Source organism: Podarcis melisellensis (genome assembly GCF_964234715.1).
Source record: "Podarcis melisellensis genome assembly, chromosome: 13".
Lineage (NCBI taxonomy): Eukaryota > Metazoa > Chordata > Lepidosauria > Squamata > Lacertidae > Podarcis > Podarcis melisellensis.
In genome coordinates this window covers 32,999,913-33,019,958 of record NC_138545.1, presented here as the reverse complement: position 1 = coordinate 33,019,958, position 20,046 = coordinate 32,999,913, and the positions used below count along the sequence as shown (strand labels likewise).

The 20,046-nt window shown below is 45.6% G+C and overlaps 2 protein-coding genes across 3 annotated transcripts in view; both read right to left on the bottom strand.

Moving 5' to 3' along the window:
- Nucleotides 1-6,873, bottom strand: part of KPNB1 (karyopherin subunit beta 1) — a gene marked incomplete at its 3' end in the record, with an annotated part of 33,504 nt that extends 26,631 nt beyond the window's left edge. The window contains exons 1-2 of one of the 2 annotated variants that reach the window (XM_081885585.1): nucleotides 6,248-6,873; nucleotides 4,627-4,685 (exon numbers count right to left, since the gene is read on the bottom strand). In XM_081885585.1, the coding sequence (XP_081741711.1) occupies nucleotides 4,627-4,685; nucleotides 6,248-6,287 (99 nt within the window). In that variant the 5' untranslated portion in view covers nucleotides 6,288-6,873. The remainder of the gene's footprint in view (nucleotides 1-4,626; nucleotides 4,686-6,247) is intronic. The other variant, XM_081885586.1, reaches the window with a different exon arrangement.
- Nucleotides 6,874-13,811: 6,938 nt separating this feature from the next.
- NPEPPS (aminopeptidase puromycin sensitive) overlaps nucleotides 13,812-20,046 on the bottom strand; it is a 74,129-nt gene continuing 67,894 nt past the window's right edge. The window contains exons 20-23 of the mRNA XM_081885573.1: nucleotides 19,307-19,414; nucleotides 17,383-17,538; nucleotides 17,235-17,282; nucleotides 13,812-15,358 (exon numbers count right to left, since the gene is read on the bottom strand). Coding sequence (XP_081741699.1) covers nucleotides 15,206-15,358; nucleotides 17,235-17,282; nucleotides 17,383-17,538; nucleotides 19,307-19,414 — 465 coding nt within the window. The 3' untranslated portion in view covers nucleotides 13,812-15,205. The remainder of the gene's footprint in view (nucleotides 15,359-17,234; nucleotides 17,283-17,382; nucleotides 17,539-19,306; nucleotides 19,415-20,046) is intronic.

Sequence of the window (20,046 nt, the reverse complement as noted above, 5' to 3'; positions counted from 1 at the left end):
TAAGGCATTAATAATAATACCAACAGAAGAAGAAGGTAATTACATCATATCCATCAACTGTTGTTTTGCACATGATCTTTACGGTAGGCAAATGAATGTGTGGTATCCAACCAGGTCCTATTCAAGATAGACCTACTGAAACTAATATTAGTCATGCTAACTATCTTCAGTGCAGCTACACTGAGTATCAATAGCATTTCCACCCTATGCAAGTACACAAAGTTACTACCAATTGTGTCCTTTTTGACTCATGGGCTTTTCCAGACATCTCAGTGCTGACTGCCCTGCTGTAAAAGAAATGTGACTTCAAACTAAATCCTAGAAGTAGCTAGCAGTGGTTTTTAAAGCAGTCAATTTGGCGAAGGACACAGGAGTTGTTCTGCATGTTCGAACATGATATCCTAATTAGGAAACTGTCACCCAAAGGTCTTCATGTGTTAATATGATGAACGAACTGGGAAATATTTAGCCAACATTCAACTATGATGGCTCTATAAAATTCTAGCAACAAACCAGGATGGGTGTTAAACTGCAATTTGCTCAAAAGCACTTGACAGATTTAAATCCCCCTTTATTTTCAGTGACACTGGAGTGCACTGGCAGACTAGTAATGGATGGCTGAAGAGAAATCATGAAAAGAAAAACAGCAAATGGTAAAGGGTAGGTTGTAGAGTTTGGATATTCGTCAAGTTTTATTTACCCAGTTTGGATGTGCAGACGGTGGGACAGCACAGGGTGGGTGGTTGAACATCCAATGGCACAAACTGCAATGCTTACTTAAGGCACATCCTCAGGCCAGTTTGATGGAGGAGCATAGCCAGGTCACAAAGATCCAGGAATCTTAGTATATTGACACCTGAAAGCTTGGTACTGGTGTCTAGGAATCACAGACTTGTCAGTATTCCAGAGCGCTTGAGGGATTGGGGCTGCATATTATAATTTTTTTACTTTCTTTATATGGAAATTACATACAAACCCATGACATATTACTAACTGCTTTTGGAAGTTTCCTCACTTTCAAAAAGTGACTTGTTATGCAGCTTGGAGGGTATCTGTTTAAAGGAAAAACAAATACAAATCCCCATGGGCATTATTCATATCTCAGCCTCTCCGCCCCCATACTCTATCCACGGCTGGTCCCTAAACAGCAACGTTAGAATTTTTCTCAGCTTTCCTGTAGAATCCCAATCCGTCCTCCATCTTTCAACCAATTTCCCTCATCCTACACCAGCTCAAGATGCTCTTACACGATCTCACGTATCAAGGGTCACTAATGTGGTTCCTGCAGTTGCACATGTGCACACACATGGGCTGGCACCCACAGGGTAAACACACCCCCCCAGTGAAATTAGGCACAAAAGCAGCATTCTGTTGTAGCCAATAGATGATGTTGTGTGTTTTCGGCTGTGGCATGTGTTTGTTGCCTATGAGAATTTCTCCTGTTTCCAAATATGCCCACAGGCCACAAAATATTGCCAAACTCTGCCTTATACCCTGCCCTTCAATCCACCCAGTATGAACTTCCTTAGCCTGAACACGGGTGGTACAGGAAGCAAGTCTAGACATGCGGTCCACACGTCACACATGCACCTCCCATTTGGACTACACAGGGTTATGGAATGCTTATGGCAATTCACCTCTCTCATACACAATATGAGAGAAAACTCTGAGCAGTTGACAAGTGAGTAGATAGAAAGCAACTTGGGTAAGTGTATATATGGCTGAAAAGGATAACTTTAGAGAGCTTAGGTGAAGAGGGATGGTTGCAATTTTGCAATGAAGCTGATCTATAGAGGGGTAAATTAAGGTTAGGATGCATTTAACCGTGTATTGTAGAACCTGACTCAGTCCTGCTCTCTGCTGTGCAGCAATCTCCTGATCCTCCTCCACCCAGTCCTAAAAAATAAAATCACACTGCATTTTATGCAGAGTGTGGAACTCTGAATTCAAGGGGCAGCGAATGTTATACTGGTAAATGGCAGTCCAGGAAGAAAACTTAAAACAATCCTAAAGTACTTCATCACAGGAATTCACCTCAGGGAGTGCAAGTAAGGCCAGAGCTACAAACTGCCTTGACAAAACAAGTTCTGAAAGCACTATTTGATTGGAAATCCTGTGTTTTATCTCATAAGATGTCCTTCCCATCTCTAACACACAAGGTTTTAAGTCTATGCTCAATTCACAGACACTAGGGGAATGTCACTGATGTCTAAAAGTTGTGATAGCACTCAATTATTAACTTATTTCTATTTGTGGCAAAGCTGGCTCCTAATCACCTAGACCTAGGTCACTTAAAATCTGTGCACTTTGCACATATGACCTGCAAATATTTTTCAGCTCTTTGCAGGACTCACAGTAAGAACAAGTATGGTGCAGCAAATAATACACTAGACACTGAATTGAGAAACCCAGTTTCAAATCCACACAGTCATAAAGCTCACCAGTTGGTCTTGGGCCAACCACTGTCCCTCAACCCCAGGTATCTCAAATATACTGTGAGAATAGAATGGGATACCTTGTATACACTTTTGAATGAGGGTGGTAAATTTTTAAAATATGATGCTTTGATTGGAAGGGGGCTGCACCTTAACCAAAACATTGTGGCAAGACAGGGAGATAGCTAGGCAATGGGTCTTACATAGTTAATGTTACCTTTAACATTAATTTAAAACATGCAAGATCTTCAGGGCCAAGGGCATTCGTTACACAGCACAAGAAGTACATCAGCATAGCACTAAAGGAACATTTTGGTGCAGATTACCTTACACATGAACATTCTTGCTTCTTTATAACTCATGAGCTTTAACCCCAAGAAGAACATTGTCTGTCTATCCACAGGTAGTGTATGAAACCATACTAGAACATCTCAAAGTCCCTCTGTTGCTTAACTTTCAAGAGAAGCAACAGTTAGGCTATTCACAGAAACGCTACTGGGTGGCGGGAAGACACTGCTCAGGTAACACACATACGAATGTTCCCTTTGTCTTTACTCCTTTTATTTCTATTTCACTGTTACAGTGTAGAAAAAGTACAGCATGACCTCTAAAAATAGCAAGTATGTATTAACATCAAATATTTCAGTGCAAAGCAACCTACAGAACATGACCCTGCAAATTAAATAGAAACAGGGTGGATGGGGTGGAGGATTCAGGTAAGCACCTATATGGAAATTAGAATACAGCTTGTCACCTGAAGCCAAGTAAGTTATTCACCTGCCCAACAATGCCAATGCAACACATAATATGCAATTCAGAAACGATACTTCTCTGAAAGCCTCCAAGATTGCTGGAGTCAACCCAAAGCCTCAAGAGTATTCCCACAGATTTTAAAGGCAGGGGCCCAAGACATGTTAGTTATGAAGAGCCATTTAAAGGTTCTCTCAAATAATGAATGTAACGTGCAACACTACCTCAGTAATACCTGTCTAATAACTAATTAGGACATGCTACTACTGATTTCAATGTATGTTGAACAATCTTTCCTAAATATGTATGCATGTCTAAGTAGTCCATCATCTGAAACACAGGCTCATTTGCCTTTATTAAAACAAATAATCTAGGCAATGTCAATCACCTTTCCATTCAGCGTGGAGATCAACTGCTAAACTCAATACACTCATCTTAAATTGATCCAATAAAAGGCTTCAGTTACCCATTTCTCCTCTCCTACTTTCTAGAATATACAGTGAACTGAATTTTTCTTCACTGCTTTATGTGCTGTCAGTTCAAGTACATAACCTAAGCTGCATTCTACATTAGTTTAGTGGGTGACATACTCAGGACACCCACTTGGCTGTGTCCCCTTTTACAGTGTATCCCTACTTGCCTTCTTAAGCAAGGCTTTTGCATACAGAAATGAATTACTATTTCACAAAGTTTTAGAAACTGAAAAAATGTGCTGAGGGCATTAAGAGACAGACCAACAACAGATTTCAAAAAAGAGTCTCGAAGAAAACGAGGAAAATATTATTTATAAAGCTTGCAAATTCAAGGGAGACGTTTTAAGAATAGGGCTATGGGGTGGAGTTGTAAAAGAATGGAAACGGAAAGGAAAATGCAGAGAGGTTCGGAGGCCCAGCATGGCAAGCCCTAAAATTAGGGAGGGGAGCCAGTAGGGAAAAACGAAACCTAAGGTAGGCCCGCCTACGAGCACTTAGGCGGACTGGCCCGTTTCATGAAGCGGCGGCCTCCTCCTCCTCCTCCGGCGGCATCTAGCTAGCTACTCATGCCGGCTTCCCCACATGGCCGGCCCCCGCAGGCCTCATCTATCCATCCTCCTCCCCCCGCCTTTCCCTCCATGCATGCAGCGCGGCAGAGCCAAATCGCCCTCCCCTTCCTTTTCCCTCCCGCGGGCCCGGCGCGCCCTCACGATTGGGTGGCGCGACTCCCGGGAGTCTTGCCATTGGCTGCCTCCTGCATTTCCCCCTCCCTCCCCCCAAAAAGAGAGAGCGAGAGAGAAAAAGGAAAAAAAAGAGAGAAAAAAACCCTTCAGTTAGGCTGCGCCCCTCTATGGCGGTTCGGCCTGCTATAGCTTTTTTTTTAAAATAATAATAAAACATACACAGGAAGGGGATTTCGCTTTTCCAAACCCCACCCAAGGGCAGCCCAAGCCCGGTTTTTCTCTTACCAGGTTCTCGATGGCCGCCTGTTCCAGGAACTTCTGAGCTGCCTCAAGCTCGGTGCAATCTGCAGGGGATTAGGAGGACGGGAGGGGGACATACACGAGGGGGTGTCAGTAGCGGTCCCCAATTCCGGCTCAGCAGCAACTCCCCCATCTGCTCGAATCAAGGCGCTGACACCCCACACCAATCTAGAAGCGCCCACATGCTCACATTCCTACCAGGCGTCCAGCAACAGACCCCTCCCGATACTGAGGGCCTCGGGAGCTCTCTCTCCTCTTAGTCAAACTTCGTTTCTATCAGCAAGAAGCACCCCAAGATGACTGGGAAATTCACTTTCTCGGTTCCATTCACGGCGGGCCGGGGGGGGGGGCGGAGAGAGAGAGAGAGAAAGAAATGATACATTCTCTCCCCAAAGGCGGGATAGCGGGGAGATCGCCTCCCCAACACAGCGAGTGGGTCCGGTGTGCATCACCCGAGAGTCCCGCTTCTGGAGACCCGAGATCGCATCCCTCCAAATCGAAGCGTATTTTGGGAGTGGGGGAGAGGAGAGATGCATTCAACTTCCCCCGACATGTGCTGGGCCGCGACTACTTCCCCAGTCTGCCAGCTCTGAGCACGGGGGCGCTTCTTGCTGCCACCCCACCTCTCCGCTTTGGGCCTGCACCCCAGGCTAGAGACAAGACCACCCTCGGCCAATGCCGGCCTGCACATGGACCGCTTTCTTATGTAAGTGTGCAAGTTCCCCCGGCGCTATATCTCAGTCCGAGTGTCAAAGAGATCCTGATCTCACATCCAGACCTCTACTGACCCCGCCTGGGACCCGCTCTCACGACCCACCCCGCAATTCACACAAGACTTATTCCCTCTCCCCCCCCTCTAAGCGAGCATATCCGGGGGGGGGGGGAGAGACCCGTCGCCCTTCGCACACGAGGAGCAGAAAAGGCGGCTTGCCCCACAGCCATATGCCGAGGCGCCTTTCGCAGAGGCAGCTTCCACCCCACCCTTCCCTTCTCCCTCCCTCGTGCCACGAGAGGCGCCTCCATGCTCGCCTCGCACAGGACCCCCCGCCCCACATCGCTGCCCCCTTGACGCAGAGGCCGTTCGCTCGTATCCCCCCGCCCTCCCCTCACCCACTCAGGCCACCCAACGGACCCCCCTAACCAACATAGGGGCGGAGATGAAGCTTTCTGCCTGGGCACCCACCGACTCTCGGCCCACCGCTTCAGTGGGGCTGGCGGAAATACCCATCCAACTAACTGACCTCCCCCCACCCACCCATTCTTTCCTTGTCCTTCCCCCAACATTGACCCCCCCAAAAAACCGTACCTCTTCGCTGCCCACACTAGAAGGCAGGAGCCCCTTTTCCAACCGCCCGGCATCCTCGGCTTCCCCCTCCCCCCGTGGCCTTCCCTTTCCCTTCCGAGACCATTCATTCCTTTGACACCCCTTTCTCCCCCTCGACCACCCACCTTTAAATAGCACCCACCCCCCACATATTATTCTATATGGGGGGGGAGGCAGTTGGTTTTCCCTCCCCTGGCCTCCCGCCCATCCCCATGGAGAGAGGGGCCTGTCGGGATGCCGCCTCCCCTGCCTCCGCCCAGCCCTCCTTCTCCCCGTTTTTACCTGGCGAGACCGTCTTCTCCAAGATCGTAATGAGCTCCATGTTGGCGGCGGCGTGAGGCGAGAGAGCCTGGTGGGGAGGAGAGGCGGAGGGGGGGAGGGAGAGGGAAAGGGAGCACCGGAGTCGGTGATCGCCGCCGCCGCCGCCGCCTGCTGTTGCTGCCGCTGTCCCCGCTCACTCGGCCGGCCGCTCTCTCCCTTCGCGCTCTTTACTTCTCTCCCTCAGCTGCGGCGGGGTGGCCCCACCCCCGGCGGAAACGACTCTCCTCTCCTCTACTACTTCCCCTCCCCCCCTCCCCACACACACAACTCCTTGTGGCGGCGGAAGAGGACGAGGGGGAGGAGGCGGGGGACGGACAGGAAGAGGGGAGTTTCAAAAAAAAAAACCGAAAAAAAGCGCGCGCGCGGCGAGGTGAAGCGAAGTAATTCACCCGGAGGAGGAAAACAAAAGAGCTCGAGGGCGTGCGTGGGTGGGGGCGTGCGTGCAAAAAAAAAAAAAAAGCCCTCACGCTCCTCTCACACGCAGCCTCCCTGAGGGGAAGCTGTTTCGCTCCCTTATTCACTGACTTGACTCGACTGACTGACTGACTGACTTGGACTGGTCAGGCCTCTCCCAGGCCCCAGCCCGCCTTCAGGCACGTAACGTTCGTGCGTAACCAACGTGCTCACGCAACAGCCAAGACGCAGGAACAAGAGCAAGCTCTCCCCTCCCCTCGTTTTCAACCGGCCGACGCCCGCCTTGCTCTTCGTCAAGCGCCGATTGGCCAGTTATGGCTCGTACGTCATGACGGTGTTAGGTCTAATGGAGCGCAGTAGTTTGCTTAAAAAAGGGGGAAATTCCCTTAATAAAGATTTGTGGGAAAGATGTAGGCTGTGATCCTGTGCACACTTACATGGGGGTGGGGTGGGGGAGACCTATTAAGAGAGGTGAAATTTCCTTCTGAGTAAACATAAATAAGTGCAGGCTGCTGATGTTCCACATGCTTTATGTTTGCCTGAGTATGCTAATATATTTAATAAATGTATTGCTATGTTTTCTAACCTCTTCCCTTGCTTATGTTACTCTGCCCCATGCTATGTGCCATGATTGTCAGATACATCATCTAATTATAAGTTTCTAACATGAAAGGTTTGACATTTCTCATGGGATGTATGTACAAGATCTGGAAAAAAACAACTTTTGATACTGCATTCATTTTAGCTCTGGGTCTTTAGCATGTTATAATCCATAGCGCAACTTATAGGTAAAAACTGACTGATCAAAACATAATGTGTGCACATCCTAACAGATGGTTTCATGTGAAAGTTCATTTGCCGCAAGCCCAGTTGAAATGAGCTGCATGAAAGTGTTGTTGTTGTTTAGTCGTTTAGTCGTGTCCGACTCTTCGTGACCCCATGGACCAGAGAACGCCAGGCACCTCTGTCCTCCACTGCCTCCCGCAGTTTGGTCAAACTCATGCTGGTAACCTCGAAAACACTATCCAACCATCTCGTCCTCTGCCGTCCCCTTCTCCTTGTGCCCTCCATGAAAGTAGTAGTGCATATATAGGAACATGAACTGCCTTACACTGAATCACAGCATTCTGGGGCAGCTGAAGGTTCTGAACATTTTTCAAAGGCAGCCCCATGTAGAGTGTATTACAGTAGTCCAGCAATGTCCAACCGGTCGACCGCAAACGGCAGGTAGATCGACAGGGTTCTCCCAGTCGATCGCAGGAGTTAAAGAAGAGATTGCCTAGTTGCTCCTGAGCGATCATGACGCCCCACCTCCCCCGGCGCTAGGTCCCATTGTTGCGCTTCCCCCAGTGGGGGGAAAGAAGGGAAAGTTGTAGACTGTTGCTTGAGCAATTTGATGCAACCCTCCCCCCCAAAAAGTTCAACAACTCTGGTCTCTCTTGACAATATGGGCAATGACAATGGGTAGATCATTGCCAGTTTTATTATACTGGGAGTAGATCGCAGTCTCTATAGAGTTGGACGTGCCTGTAAGTCCATGGTATATAACTAAGGCATGCATCACCATGGCCAGATCTCATGTCACAAGTAGTGCTTTATGATTATTACACACTTTATAACACACTCTATACTTATTAGTTGCTGCTGCTGTGTCACATTAGTAAAATTTACTCCCTTATAACATCTATTTGCATGGCTCTGGGACTTCCCTGTGGATTCCGTGGGAAGGAGCAAGGGTGCTTCTGTTACAGTAGTCATAGGCAAGGGGAGTTTGTGATGAAAGTTAAACTAGCAGGTGCGTTTGGAAATTCCAGAACAAGGCCCACTTCTCATCCCCATCTTCATCCTTCCAACAGCATTAGCAGCCCAACTTGCCCTGGACTCATTTGGTGTTTCACTCAGTGCCAGATCAGTGGATAAGGAAACTCTTACAATTTATTAATAACCATGGATAAATGCGTCAACATGGCTCATGTTACTGAGACCTGAGTAGATGAATGGGGGCGGGGAGTTGATTTCTTCCTGTTATTTCACCTGGGATCTTGGGACAGTACCAAAATAAGCTTTAGGATCTAGAATGGGTAGGGATGTTATTGGATAACAGCTCCCATCATCTTTGTCCACTGGCCACATGGAGTCCGATATTTCTTTCTCCCTCATCAGGATCCAGATCCAGTTAAGCCTGAATTTCACATACTTCTTGGTGTTGGGCAACCAAATCAACCCACTACCTAACCATCTCCTTACCCAAGCTGACAAAATTAGTCTCTGAATGTGGAGTGGCTTTCAGTAATGTTGGTGGGTCAGACTACTACCACAGAGATGGAGGGTTGGCTTGCAGCAGCTAATTTGCTTTGTAGGGGCAGTAGTCCAATTGGGATGGTCTTCTCTGAAGTCCTGTGGAAGCCAAATGGTTTATGTCTGGTCTTGGAAAGTTTCTTGTTGATATTTGGCCTTCCTGTTGAAGATCTGGTCACTCTCTGGGAAAGAGAGATAACCCGAGTGGTAGACATTACCTAAGCTCAATCGGCTCCTTAGTTTGACAGTGAGCTAGAGGCAGTTTAGCAGGATGGGAGGGATTATCAGAAGTCAAGGGACATAAAGTTGAAGCAAATTTGGCAAGACGCAAGGAATAACTACTTATCAAGCCTGCTTTATGGTTATCAAGCAGCTATACTCCATCAAATTGTTTTTTAGGGTAGCATTTCTGAGTGGTTTGGTGTTTACTATATCTTGGAGCACAGGACGATATCAGAGAAGCCCAGAGTGACAGCAGAAAGTGGCCCATAACTATCATGATTTCGACACTTTTGCTTTTCAGTTGTGGGTGTGTCTAGAATACTGTTTTTCTTTCTTTGGTAATTAATAGTTTATTGAAGTTTTCACTCTTTTACATTAACGCAGACCACCTGTCTCTCTTTGCCTGCCTGCCATGCTGCCCCAAGCACTTAACTTACTTCACAGCAGCATTTTCATTTTTTGCCTGTCATTCATTCATCAAGTCATGCAGTGGTTAGGTGTATATCAGGTAAGGAGTGGAGAATAAAAGTTCCAGCAGTTGCGTGCTGTGCCTCCCATTTCTCCAGGAAATGAAGGGTATTCCCAGAAGAGGTGTGTCAATTCTGCTGGTGGTCACACAAACACCTTCTGCATCCATCTGTGGACAAAATGCTCAGTCACATAAAACATGCTGGTGTCCGATAGGCTTGGTGGAATATTTCTTTGTTGAATTAACTTCAGCCAAAGTCTTTTGTGTGCTACTTGCAACATCTCCTTGGATACAGTCTACCCATGATTATCCACATTCTGGCTGCTTCTAAGATAAGACCGTTGTTTATAGGGCTGCCATTTAAGGCTTGACAACTTCGGTTAATTAGGAAGATAGGAAGCTGCCTTTTGCTGAATCAAACCATTGCAAGTCAGTATACGCTGCACATACTGGCACACCTACCTACAGATGTCCAGGATCCAACCTGGGATCTTCTGCATGTAAGCAGGTGCTCTTCCACTAAGCTACAGCCCTTCCAGTTCAGAATATATGTGGAAGGCTCCTAACTAGGACTGGTCACCAGGAGCTTAACCGTATTTCAATCAAAATTCAAATTCAAAATTCAAAGTCCAATTCCAATCAAAATTCAAAGTGCTAGTGACTTCCTTTGAAGTCCAATGCTGCTTGGGACTAGATACAAGAGTAGATCTAGTAGTCTGCAAAGACTAGATCTTTGCAGCAGCCTGGGTGTTAAGATCACCATCTGAAGCCTAGATACCCTGGCCAGGTAAGCGGTGATTGGAAACCACTATGCAAGCTATGTTACCCCACTTGTGTATTTTTCCCCCGAAGGGAGAAATGGCTGTACAGTCGTACCTTGGTTCTCAACTCCCAGAACCATTCAAAAACCAAGGTGCAGCTTCCGATTGGCTGCAGGAGAGCCCTGCAGCCAATCAGAAGCTGTGGAAGCTGTGCCGGACATTCGGTTTCCGAAAATCATTTGAAAACCAAAACACTCACTTCCGGGTTTTGGTTGTTCGGGAGCCAAGGCATTTTGAGATCCAAGGTACAACTGTAATTTAGTCGCCAGGTTATTTCTCTCTCCCTTCCCCACATCCACACTTAATATTTAAGCAGGGTATTTCCCAGTCTATCTAGAGATGCCAGGGATTGAGCCTGGAACATTTTATGCACAAACTACATGTGCTTCAACTGCACCACCATGCTTCCTTACACTATTACCCAAATGGACCCTTGGACGAGAACTTTGCCCAAATGTAAACACATGCAAGATGGGTTCTGAGAAGCAAGTGGTCTCTCATTGTTCCATGAGCTCAGGGAAGCCATCTTGACAATTTTAGAGAAAGCGAGTACAAATTTTGGAATCAGGTGGGGTGGCTGTGTAATGCAAGGTACATTTCAGAGTGCATCAATATAAGATTTCAGCATCCTTTAAATTTGAGGTACCATAACTAAAGACCCAAGCATTAGAAATAACTGAAATCCACAGCCAGGGCTAAAGAAAAATCAATGAACTTAATTTCATCTAAGATAATTTAGCCAGCCTGATGGTCCATAAACAATTATCTTGATTAGAGGTGCAGCTCCTGAGCATTCATAGAATCATAGACTTGTAGAGTCAGAAGGGATTGCGAGGGTCGTCGTCAAACTCCCTGCAATGCAGGGATCTCAACTAGATCATACATGACAGATGTTCCATAAAACTTAAAAACCAAATGCTAACCTAGTCTGTAAAAAAGAAGCTGTCTTTCATCTTCCCTTTGTTTGCTCTAGGCACATGCTTGAGCTGAAGGCAATAGCTGAACACTAGTGAAGAAAGGAAGTCAGTGGGAGCACCATCACTAAGCCATAGGTGGCCACAGAATGTGAAGTTATGGAGAACACAGACTGGACAGAAGGAGGAATGCTTGTTTGAACTAGTAGGCTGGAAGGTGCCACAGCCAACTTGGTTATGAAGAAGGCTGAGGTGTCCTCCCACCATTAAGGACCTGCTAATTTTGTTCCAAGTATGTTCCTGGGCCCTAAATTCCAGCTCAGGCATCTGAAGGGCAGTGAAGGTTACATGCAAGGTTAAGAGTGTTTGATCCAGCACAATGTCATGTTTTTCAAAATAGCACTTCAGAGCGTGTGTTCAAAGAAAGCTGGCACAGGATGTATATGGCTCAACACCATTTAGGAGGTGGCAGCTGAACCAGGTGACAGATTAGGAGGTAATCAACTGGCTCACAGTGTCTAACCTCAAGACTTGACAACGCAGTATCAAGTTGCAGCATTAAGTGTGAAAGTGTTAACTAGGGCAGCCCACCCACAAACCTCTTCAAAAGGCCCGTAAAAAGCAACACAGGCACAAATGCTTAGTGATTAGGGGGTGGGTCAATAGTCAATGCCAATGGTTAATTCCTTGCTGCTTTGTTCTGCAAGGCAACAAGAGCCAGGTAGGTAGACATCAACTTTTGTAACATAACACTGTGTTAATAAAGGTTCCTTGACAGTGTGTTGCACAATAGGTATGTGGTTCTCATCCCTCTCTCCACATTAAAGTGCAGATACCCATTTAAAGACATCTCCCCCTTAGAGTGGAATGTGCATGCTCAACTCCTAACAGTCTATGGCTTTTGAAATATGTCTAACCTCTAATTCAGGGGTGGGTGATGTTTCTTGGTTCAAGGAATGCATTTCTCTTTAGCCAACCCTCTGAGGCCACATGCCAGTCACATATTCTTTCTCTCTCTTACACACCCACACACCACACCCCTCCAAAGGAGATTCATGCAGATCAGTTGAGAGGGCTGAACGCCCCCTACCCACTCATCAAATAAATGAGTTGATGATGGGAGGAGGCAATTTATTATTAGATTTATATACTGCCTTCCTTCAAAAGATCTCAGAGCGGTAAACAGGATAGAAACACATCCACGTCAGGATGCTAGGCTGGGCAGATTTTCACCAAAATCAGGAAGGTGGGAAGTGGGTGTCAAAAGCATTTGCTTGAGGGGCCAGATCAGGCCTCTGAACCAAAGGTTAGTGATCCCTGCATTTCTGTGAGACAGCTTTCATACAAACAACCACAGCGGCAGCCAGAACAGAATCGTCACATGGAATATAGGTAACCCGCTTCTTATGCTTATTTTACTTATGCAATCACAGCTTTATGCAGTGTGTTAAGAAATAAATAAATGGAGATAGGAGGAAACCCTCTCTCAATTTAATTATTCCCCCCACCACACACACACACCTGCACAAAGCTACAATAATGGGCTTACCTCCCTTTTGGAAGGCGGTATGAGGGCTCTGGAAGCATCCCAGAGCCCTAGTAGTAAGCAAGATGCAGGGCTTTGGGAAGGAGAAGGGACTCTGGCAGGGTCCTAGAGCCCGCCCTCCTCCTTCCCAAAGGAGCAGAAGCACTTAGTAGGCTTTGTGGAGGCGGCGGCGGACTCTAGGACCCAGCCAGCACCCTCCCAATTCCTTCCCCAAGCCTGCCTTTTTGTAGCCACACGGATGATCCAATACATGTAGCTGGATCTAGACTTGCTGGCTGAATTTAGATTTTACTGACATCCATGAGGCAAGTCATTATTTAAGTTTCATGTATTGTAACAGAAAAAAGTGCAAATAGCACATTCCACTAAGCAGTTCTCCTGTGCAAGCTCCATTAAAATGAAATGCAAAAAAATCACACGCTTGCTAATTAACATGAAACACAAACCATTGGAAATTTCCCCCGCAGCAGCCCTACTGACATCAATATGAGCTGTCAAAGAGCTGAATTATTTCAATGGGGCTTGTGCAAGAGAAAGTCCCAGTGCTTTGTGCCCCATAGGTTGTGTACTTTATTCCACCTATGCTACCATTAATGACACCCAAAATCTCTCACATGATGCAGCCACCTGACTTTGTGGCATTGCAGAGTGACCTCTGGCTCTGAAGCCTTTCAAGTGATAGCAGAATTAAAGATAAATAGGGAAGACCCTCATCCTTGCATATTACAGCCCATCAAAAGGGATTCAGTGTCATGGCAAGACAGCCCAAGGTACGTACAAAAAAAAAGTCAGTTTCCAGCTTTTCCACCAACACACACATACCAAAACCAAGACTCTTCAGTTTCACATTGACTTTCCTTTTTATTAACGCCAACTTGTCTGATTTTTTTTCCTTTTGTTTTTCTTTTAAAACAATAGCACAAAAAATGTGTTTCCAGGGAAGCAGTTTGACAGCTAGTATCTGATGACCTTCTGAAATAACAGTTAAAGCCACACCAAATATGAATTCCTTTTTAAAAAGGTGCTTTTTAAAAAAGGGAACTGTAAACGTCTGTGGGAGGAGTGGTGTCGGGTTTGAAATCTGGTTAGCAGGAACATGCTACTCTGGTAAGCAACTGATGGCACACAACTTAGAATTTCATCATCATGCCAGCTAGTACAAGTTTTAAGGCTTCTGAATCAAATTACCAAACGTCACCAAAGAAAGGGGGGGGGGTTGGAAAGCTGCAGTCACAAGGTATTTAGGGGCGGTGTTTTGGTTTTCAAACAGGGTGAGTCTTTCAGACAAACTACAGTGTTATGCATAAAGGGGGCCAGCCATAACAGCGGCCCAGAAGGATCCAGTCACAGTACTAAATCTTTATTTGCATGCAGTGGGAGGATATAATTTAAAGAATGAGAAAAAGGTGGCATGAATTGTTTATTTTTATTTTTTTTCATGTGGCTGAAAAATATGTTTTCATACAGGGTTGTGTTTTTTTTTTAAATCTCTAAGAAGGACATCAGCAAATGAAATCAAAAGAAGAGAGGGGCAGGCAGAGACAGAACATTTGATTTCTCCTTCCCTCAAAAGATAGTGAGACAAGAGATTGGGAAGGGCAGGACTCTTACAAGCCTTCAAATATAATCTGAGATTACAGGACATCTCCAGAAACACCCAACTCGGCACTACCCACTGGGTTGTGTGCCAAGCTGCCTTTCATTATTGAACCAATCCACAAAACACGTACATGTTTTTGCTGTCTTGTAGTGTGCTCTCTGGCGTGCTCAGAGGCATTAACCTATTCCTGCCCTCGACGTGCCACAGAATTCAACTTGCCTAGAAACCACTGGTTTCCCTGCTTCTGCTTCTTTTTTTTTTTTTTTTTTTTAGAAAATGGGAGAGGGATGGTTAAAAAATCATCAGTAAGTGTAAAGAAAGGAGGGGTGTTAAATATTTTGACCACTGACAAGGCTTAAGGAAGTTTCACAGTTTTGTTATCCTCTATTTTATTACCATTATATTTACAGGGTGTTTCTGTTTTTGCTGAATTGTTGATAATTTTTTTAATAGAATTTAGTTTTGGAGTGTGAGCAGGAACCAGTTAACTACATTCATTGTCCAATCCCCTTGGTTTGAGAAAAGACTCCAATTTCCTTGGCGTATGATTCAGCTGTCGGGTAGCAGCTCCTCCTCCTCGCACCGAGGCAGTTGGGCCACAGCAGTTGGGATGTCAGAGGTGGGTGAGGGTGGGCTCACACAGCAGTCGGTGAGGCCTTGCGCTGCAGGAGGTACTGGTGCAGATTTTCGGCATCGCGCTTCAGCCATGCAGCGTTCAACAGAATGTTTTCACAGCACTGCTGGATGGTGCGCTCAGCTGACGGAGCTGGGTGACTCTCAAAGAAAGCCTATATAAAACGAAACAACATCCACTAGGAGTTCCATATATGTCATTTTAATAAGTTTGAATCTTAGGATAGAGGTCTCAGTTCCACAGGAAATAAAAGTTTAGGGTGTGTGTTTTTTTAAATACAAGGTGGGCAAAAAAAGCAGAACCTAACTACAAGAACAGGGACTGCTCAGTTGGGCATGTGTACCTGGATGCAACCCAGAGCACGTTTACCATTAAGGCGGCTAAATGCTTTTGCAAGTTTCTGCTTTAAATTGTCTTGATTTTTCTATGTTGCCACAGTGAGAAGATATCCTATACTCCCAGGGAGAAAGGCAGGTGTTAAGTTTACAGCCATAGATAGTTTTTTGGTTTTTTTGTAACAATAAATTGTCCTTATGCTTATTCAAGCAGGTAAAAAAGTAAAGCACTATCTCGCTTTCAGGCAAAGGGAGCTGGCATTTGTCCACAGACAGCATTCCAGGTAATGTGGCCAGCATGACTAAACCGCTCCTGGGCAACGGGACACTGACGGAAACCAGAGCGCACGGAAAAGCCATCTACTTTCCCACCGCAGCGGTGCCTATTTATCTACTTACAGTGGTGTGCTTTCGAACTGCTAGGTTGGCAGGAGCTGGGACAGAGCAAGGGGAGCTCACCCTGCTGCATGGATTCGAACGGCCGACCGTCTGATCGGCAAGCGCAAGAGGCTCAGTGGTTTAGACCACAGCGCCACCTTCAAGTACCCAAGGTGATGTATAGAGGACAGCAAAACGATAAATATATTCTGGCATATATTCATCCATTTCAGGACAATCAAACTACATAGAAATGTGGGTATGGGGCTAGTTTTCACACAGAACTAATTAGCAAAATCAATCTTTGCTAAGGTTTGAACAGTGTTCATCGGGGCCTTGCAGACTGCTGAAGAATATGTAGAGCACATTCAATATGCACTTCCACAGACCAAGTGAGGTTTACCAGGTCTTGATCACTATAATAACCCCAAATGCCATTGCCTCCAAATCTCTCTCTGATTTGGACTCAGACTAGGGCAGAGGGACTTCTTGGTAGTGGCACCCGCCCTGTGGAACGCCCTCCCATCAGATGTCAAGGAAATAAACAACTATCTGAGTTTTAGAAGACATCTGACGGCAACCCTGTTTAGGGAAGTTTATAATGTCTGATGTTTTATCGTGTTTTTAATATTCTATTGGGAGCCACCCAAAGTGGCGGGGAAACCCAGCCAAATGGGCTGGGTATAAATATGTTGTTGTTGTTGTTGTTGTTGTAGTACTAGTAGTAGTATTTCTGTGTGTTATCTGAGACAGCTATAGTTAAATCCTAGCTTTACCCTGGTATAATTCAGTGACCCCCACCATGGGCGGTAGAACAGTGCAACAGGCAACTTAAATGTCCCAACACTTTGAGTGACAGTGGTTTATGACCCCCAACTATTCTGTGCTCCCTTCATTGTGATATGCTAGCCAATTAATCCCTCTGCAGCACAACCCTGGGGGAAAGAACTCTCCCTATAGTGTAACGTGCTTAAAACTGATGGTTTTTAAAGAAAAAGTCAAGAGTCTGTAACCATGGCAATTTCCTTGGTTAGGGGTTTGGTCATTCAACCCTTACATAAGACAAAATCAATTCACATCGATTGGCTTCTTTGCACACTTGTTTTTATTTATCGGGAGAATGCCAAGTCAGGAAAGAGAGTTCTAGAATACCTTGCTCTGACATATATTTGTCCTTGCCCCTACTCCCTCCCACAATGAGGATGCCCCAACAGTGTGCACAGAGGAATTAGGTCAGGCATATCACCCCTTTATTGGCCTCTAAATGCACAGGCCCTGGCAATGCCATCAGCCAAGATGCAGATCAGACTGTCTTACCTTAACCTCTGCAGCCATTTTGTCAATTGCAAATCCATCCACCGATAGCTGAAAAACAAGGAATGCACAATAAATCAGGAGGGGAGGGAACTTTTTAAAGCCTCGTATTTTCAATGACTACTGTAGTCAAAACTTTTTGTGTGCGCACCTTTATTAGCCGGGATATTAAGAACCCTCCTTGGTAGCGATTATAGAGTTCCTCCCAGTTGTCTCTGACAAACTTCCAGGCAGCTTTCCTGCCCTGCTTGCTGCCTCCGGCCACTCCACCAATGACAGATACTGTGTCCTGAGGACGTACCTCTTCCTGCAAATGGAGTAAGAAATTGCAGGTAATTCTAGCAGCCTTGAATCCACATTTAAGTTCCCCACGCACCATCCAAGAGATGCCATCACGTGCAGCTGCAGCACCAGCTTGCCTACTTAACTAGTCTGGGGAAGCAGCATTCAGATATTCTTGCTTCATTTAACTCACTTGCCTGCTTCTCTGTGTTGCAAAGGATCCTGGGAAGTCTTCCAGGACACACCCTCCGTTGATGGCAGTACTAGCCAGGCCTCTTGGGCCTCACTGCTGCACTGTATTCACTGCTATAACTAGATGTTAGAAGCAGAAGGAAGGGGAATGGTATGGGATGGCTGGTTTCGGTGGCAGCCCCATGTGTATTAATCAACCATACTGTGGAGCAGGGGGGCATTCTAACAGCAACGGACTATTCCCACAGCCAGTTTCAGCAGTAAATATTTCAATTCTGTAATGGCCACATGGCCATTCCAGAGGAGATGCAATTGTTGCTATTTCTCAGTCATTTAAGCCTGTGAAGCTGCAAGTATCCCACACTTCTCTACATTCAGACTGAAGATTCTACTCCTAGGCAATCCAGTCTCTTTCAAGCACCCAGAGGAAAACAGCAGCAACCACTGATTAATCTTCCAAGGTATCAGTGGCCACACGTGAACCGGCCTACAATGGAACACTCAGCAGTAAACCGCAGTAAACTACTAGTGCAAGCCTACCACTACCACACACATTTTCTTTAGTTCAAACAAGTTGCTAGTTCTCAGACATACAGAGGAAGATATTGACATACGCCTGATGAGTGATCCAATTCTGAAAAAATACAGGGGCAAAGAGGCCAACCACTCTGAACCTGCTTTGCACTCTTTACACCTCTTGCAGCTTTGTGCCATTGCTCCTCCCTCTGTCTCTTTCTTTTCAGCTTATTTTGCATTAATTTTATGGCTGTGGGAGATATGCAGGGCAAGTGATGTACCAATTGCTGCTCAATTTCCCTTTGGTTTCTTTGTCATCAAGCTGGGCATATATGTTCCAAGCCAACGTTAACTAACTTTTCTTTAAAAATGAGGTATTGTGCTGTGGCGTGAGGATTTTGAGTCTTGTGAGAATACCAGTAATCATTTAGGAATATACAATATGTATTTGTAGTACAGTGGTACCATGGTTCTCAAACGCCTTGGTACTCAAACAACTTGGAATCCAAACACTGTAAACCCAGAAATAGGTGTTCGGGTTTGCGAACTTTTTCGGAAGCCAAGTGTGCACCGTTTTGAGTGCCACACTTCCGTTTTGAGTGTTACGCTGAGGTCTGTCTGTTTTTACTATTTATTTTGCGTTTTTGTAGCTTTTTTGTGACTGTGTGGAACCCAGTTCAGCTACTGATTGATTGATTGATTGTGTGACTGCAGTACATTGTTTACTGCTTTCATTTTATGGATCAATGGTCTCGTTAGATAATAAAATTCATGTTAAATTGCTGTTTTAGAGGTTTGTTTTTAAAAGTCTGGAACGGATTAATCCATTTTGCTTTACTTTCTATGGGAAAGTGTGCCTTGGTTTTGGAATGCTTTGGTTTTGGAATTGACTTCCGAAACCGATTAAGTTTGAGAACCAAGGTACCACTGTACATTGATTTTGATGTGTATGATAGAAGCAATCAAAGTAAAAAAATGTAAACCAAGATTCCCAAGATCTCGAAAACAGGCACCCGGTAATTCCATGTTTATGCAACTTCCGATGCATGGGACACACACAACTGAGCATTTTGTTGGTTACTCACTGAAAGTGCAAAAGTGAGAACTTTCTGTATTAACTCCGGCTGAGATATTGCGCCAAGTACACGTTCTATTCGGTTCTTCTCTTCCTGCATATCAGCTTGCTTGTGGAGCTGAAAGAAATCAAACAGAGCAAGTGACAAGGCTCTTTCTCTGCCACAAGCAATCACCCTCTCTGCTTCAAGCTCAAGTCAGTGAAGCTAAATTAGAAACCTGACATGTGGTACGCTGGCAAACCTGCTCAGCCTCTGGGAGCATGGCCAACGGGTAATCCACACAGGAATATTTGCCACTTAGTTTAGTGGGGGTCAAACAGAGGCCGCACTTCCGAATAACTGCACATTTGAAATGGCAACAGAGCCACTAGGAGGCACCCTAGCTCCATGCGGTAGTGAAATGAGAGCCATTTCCAAATACTGTAACCTGCAGTGCTACCTATATTTAACTGAACTGCTTGTCTTTTTTCAAAGTGTGTTCATGGCCAGGCCCTTCATATAGGGGTAACATGTTACTTAGATCGGAGCTCTTCTGCAGGAGCAAATACAGCTGGCTGCAAGGTATAAGAAAAGCCACTCAGTATGATCTGAGAGATGAATAATCTTCCTGTGAAAAAATGCTGACGCAACTGGAGTTTAAGCTTGAAAAGATGGGGGGGAAACACAGAACATGGCAAACATCAACAGCTGTGCCATACAGTGCAAGAGTATCAGGAAAAACCCATTCTTAAAAAAAACTTTTGCATCCT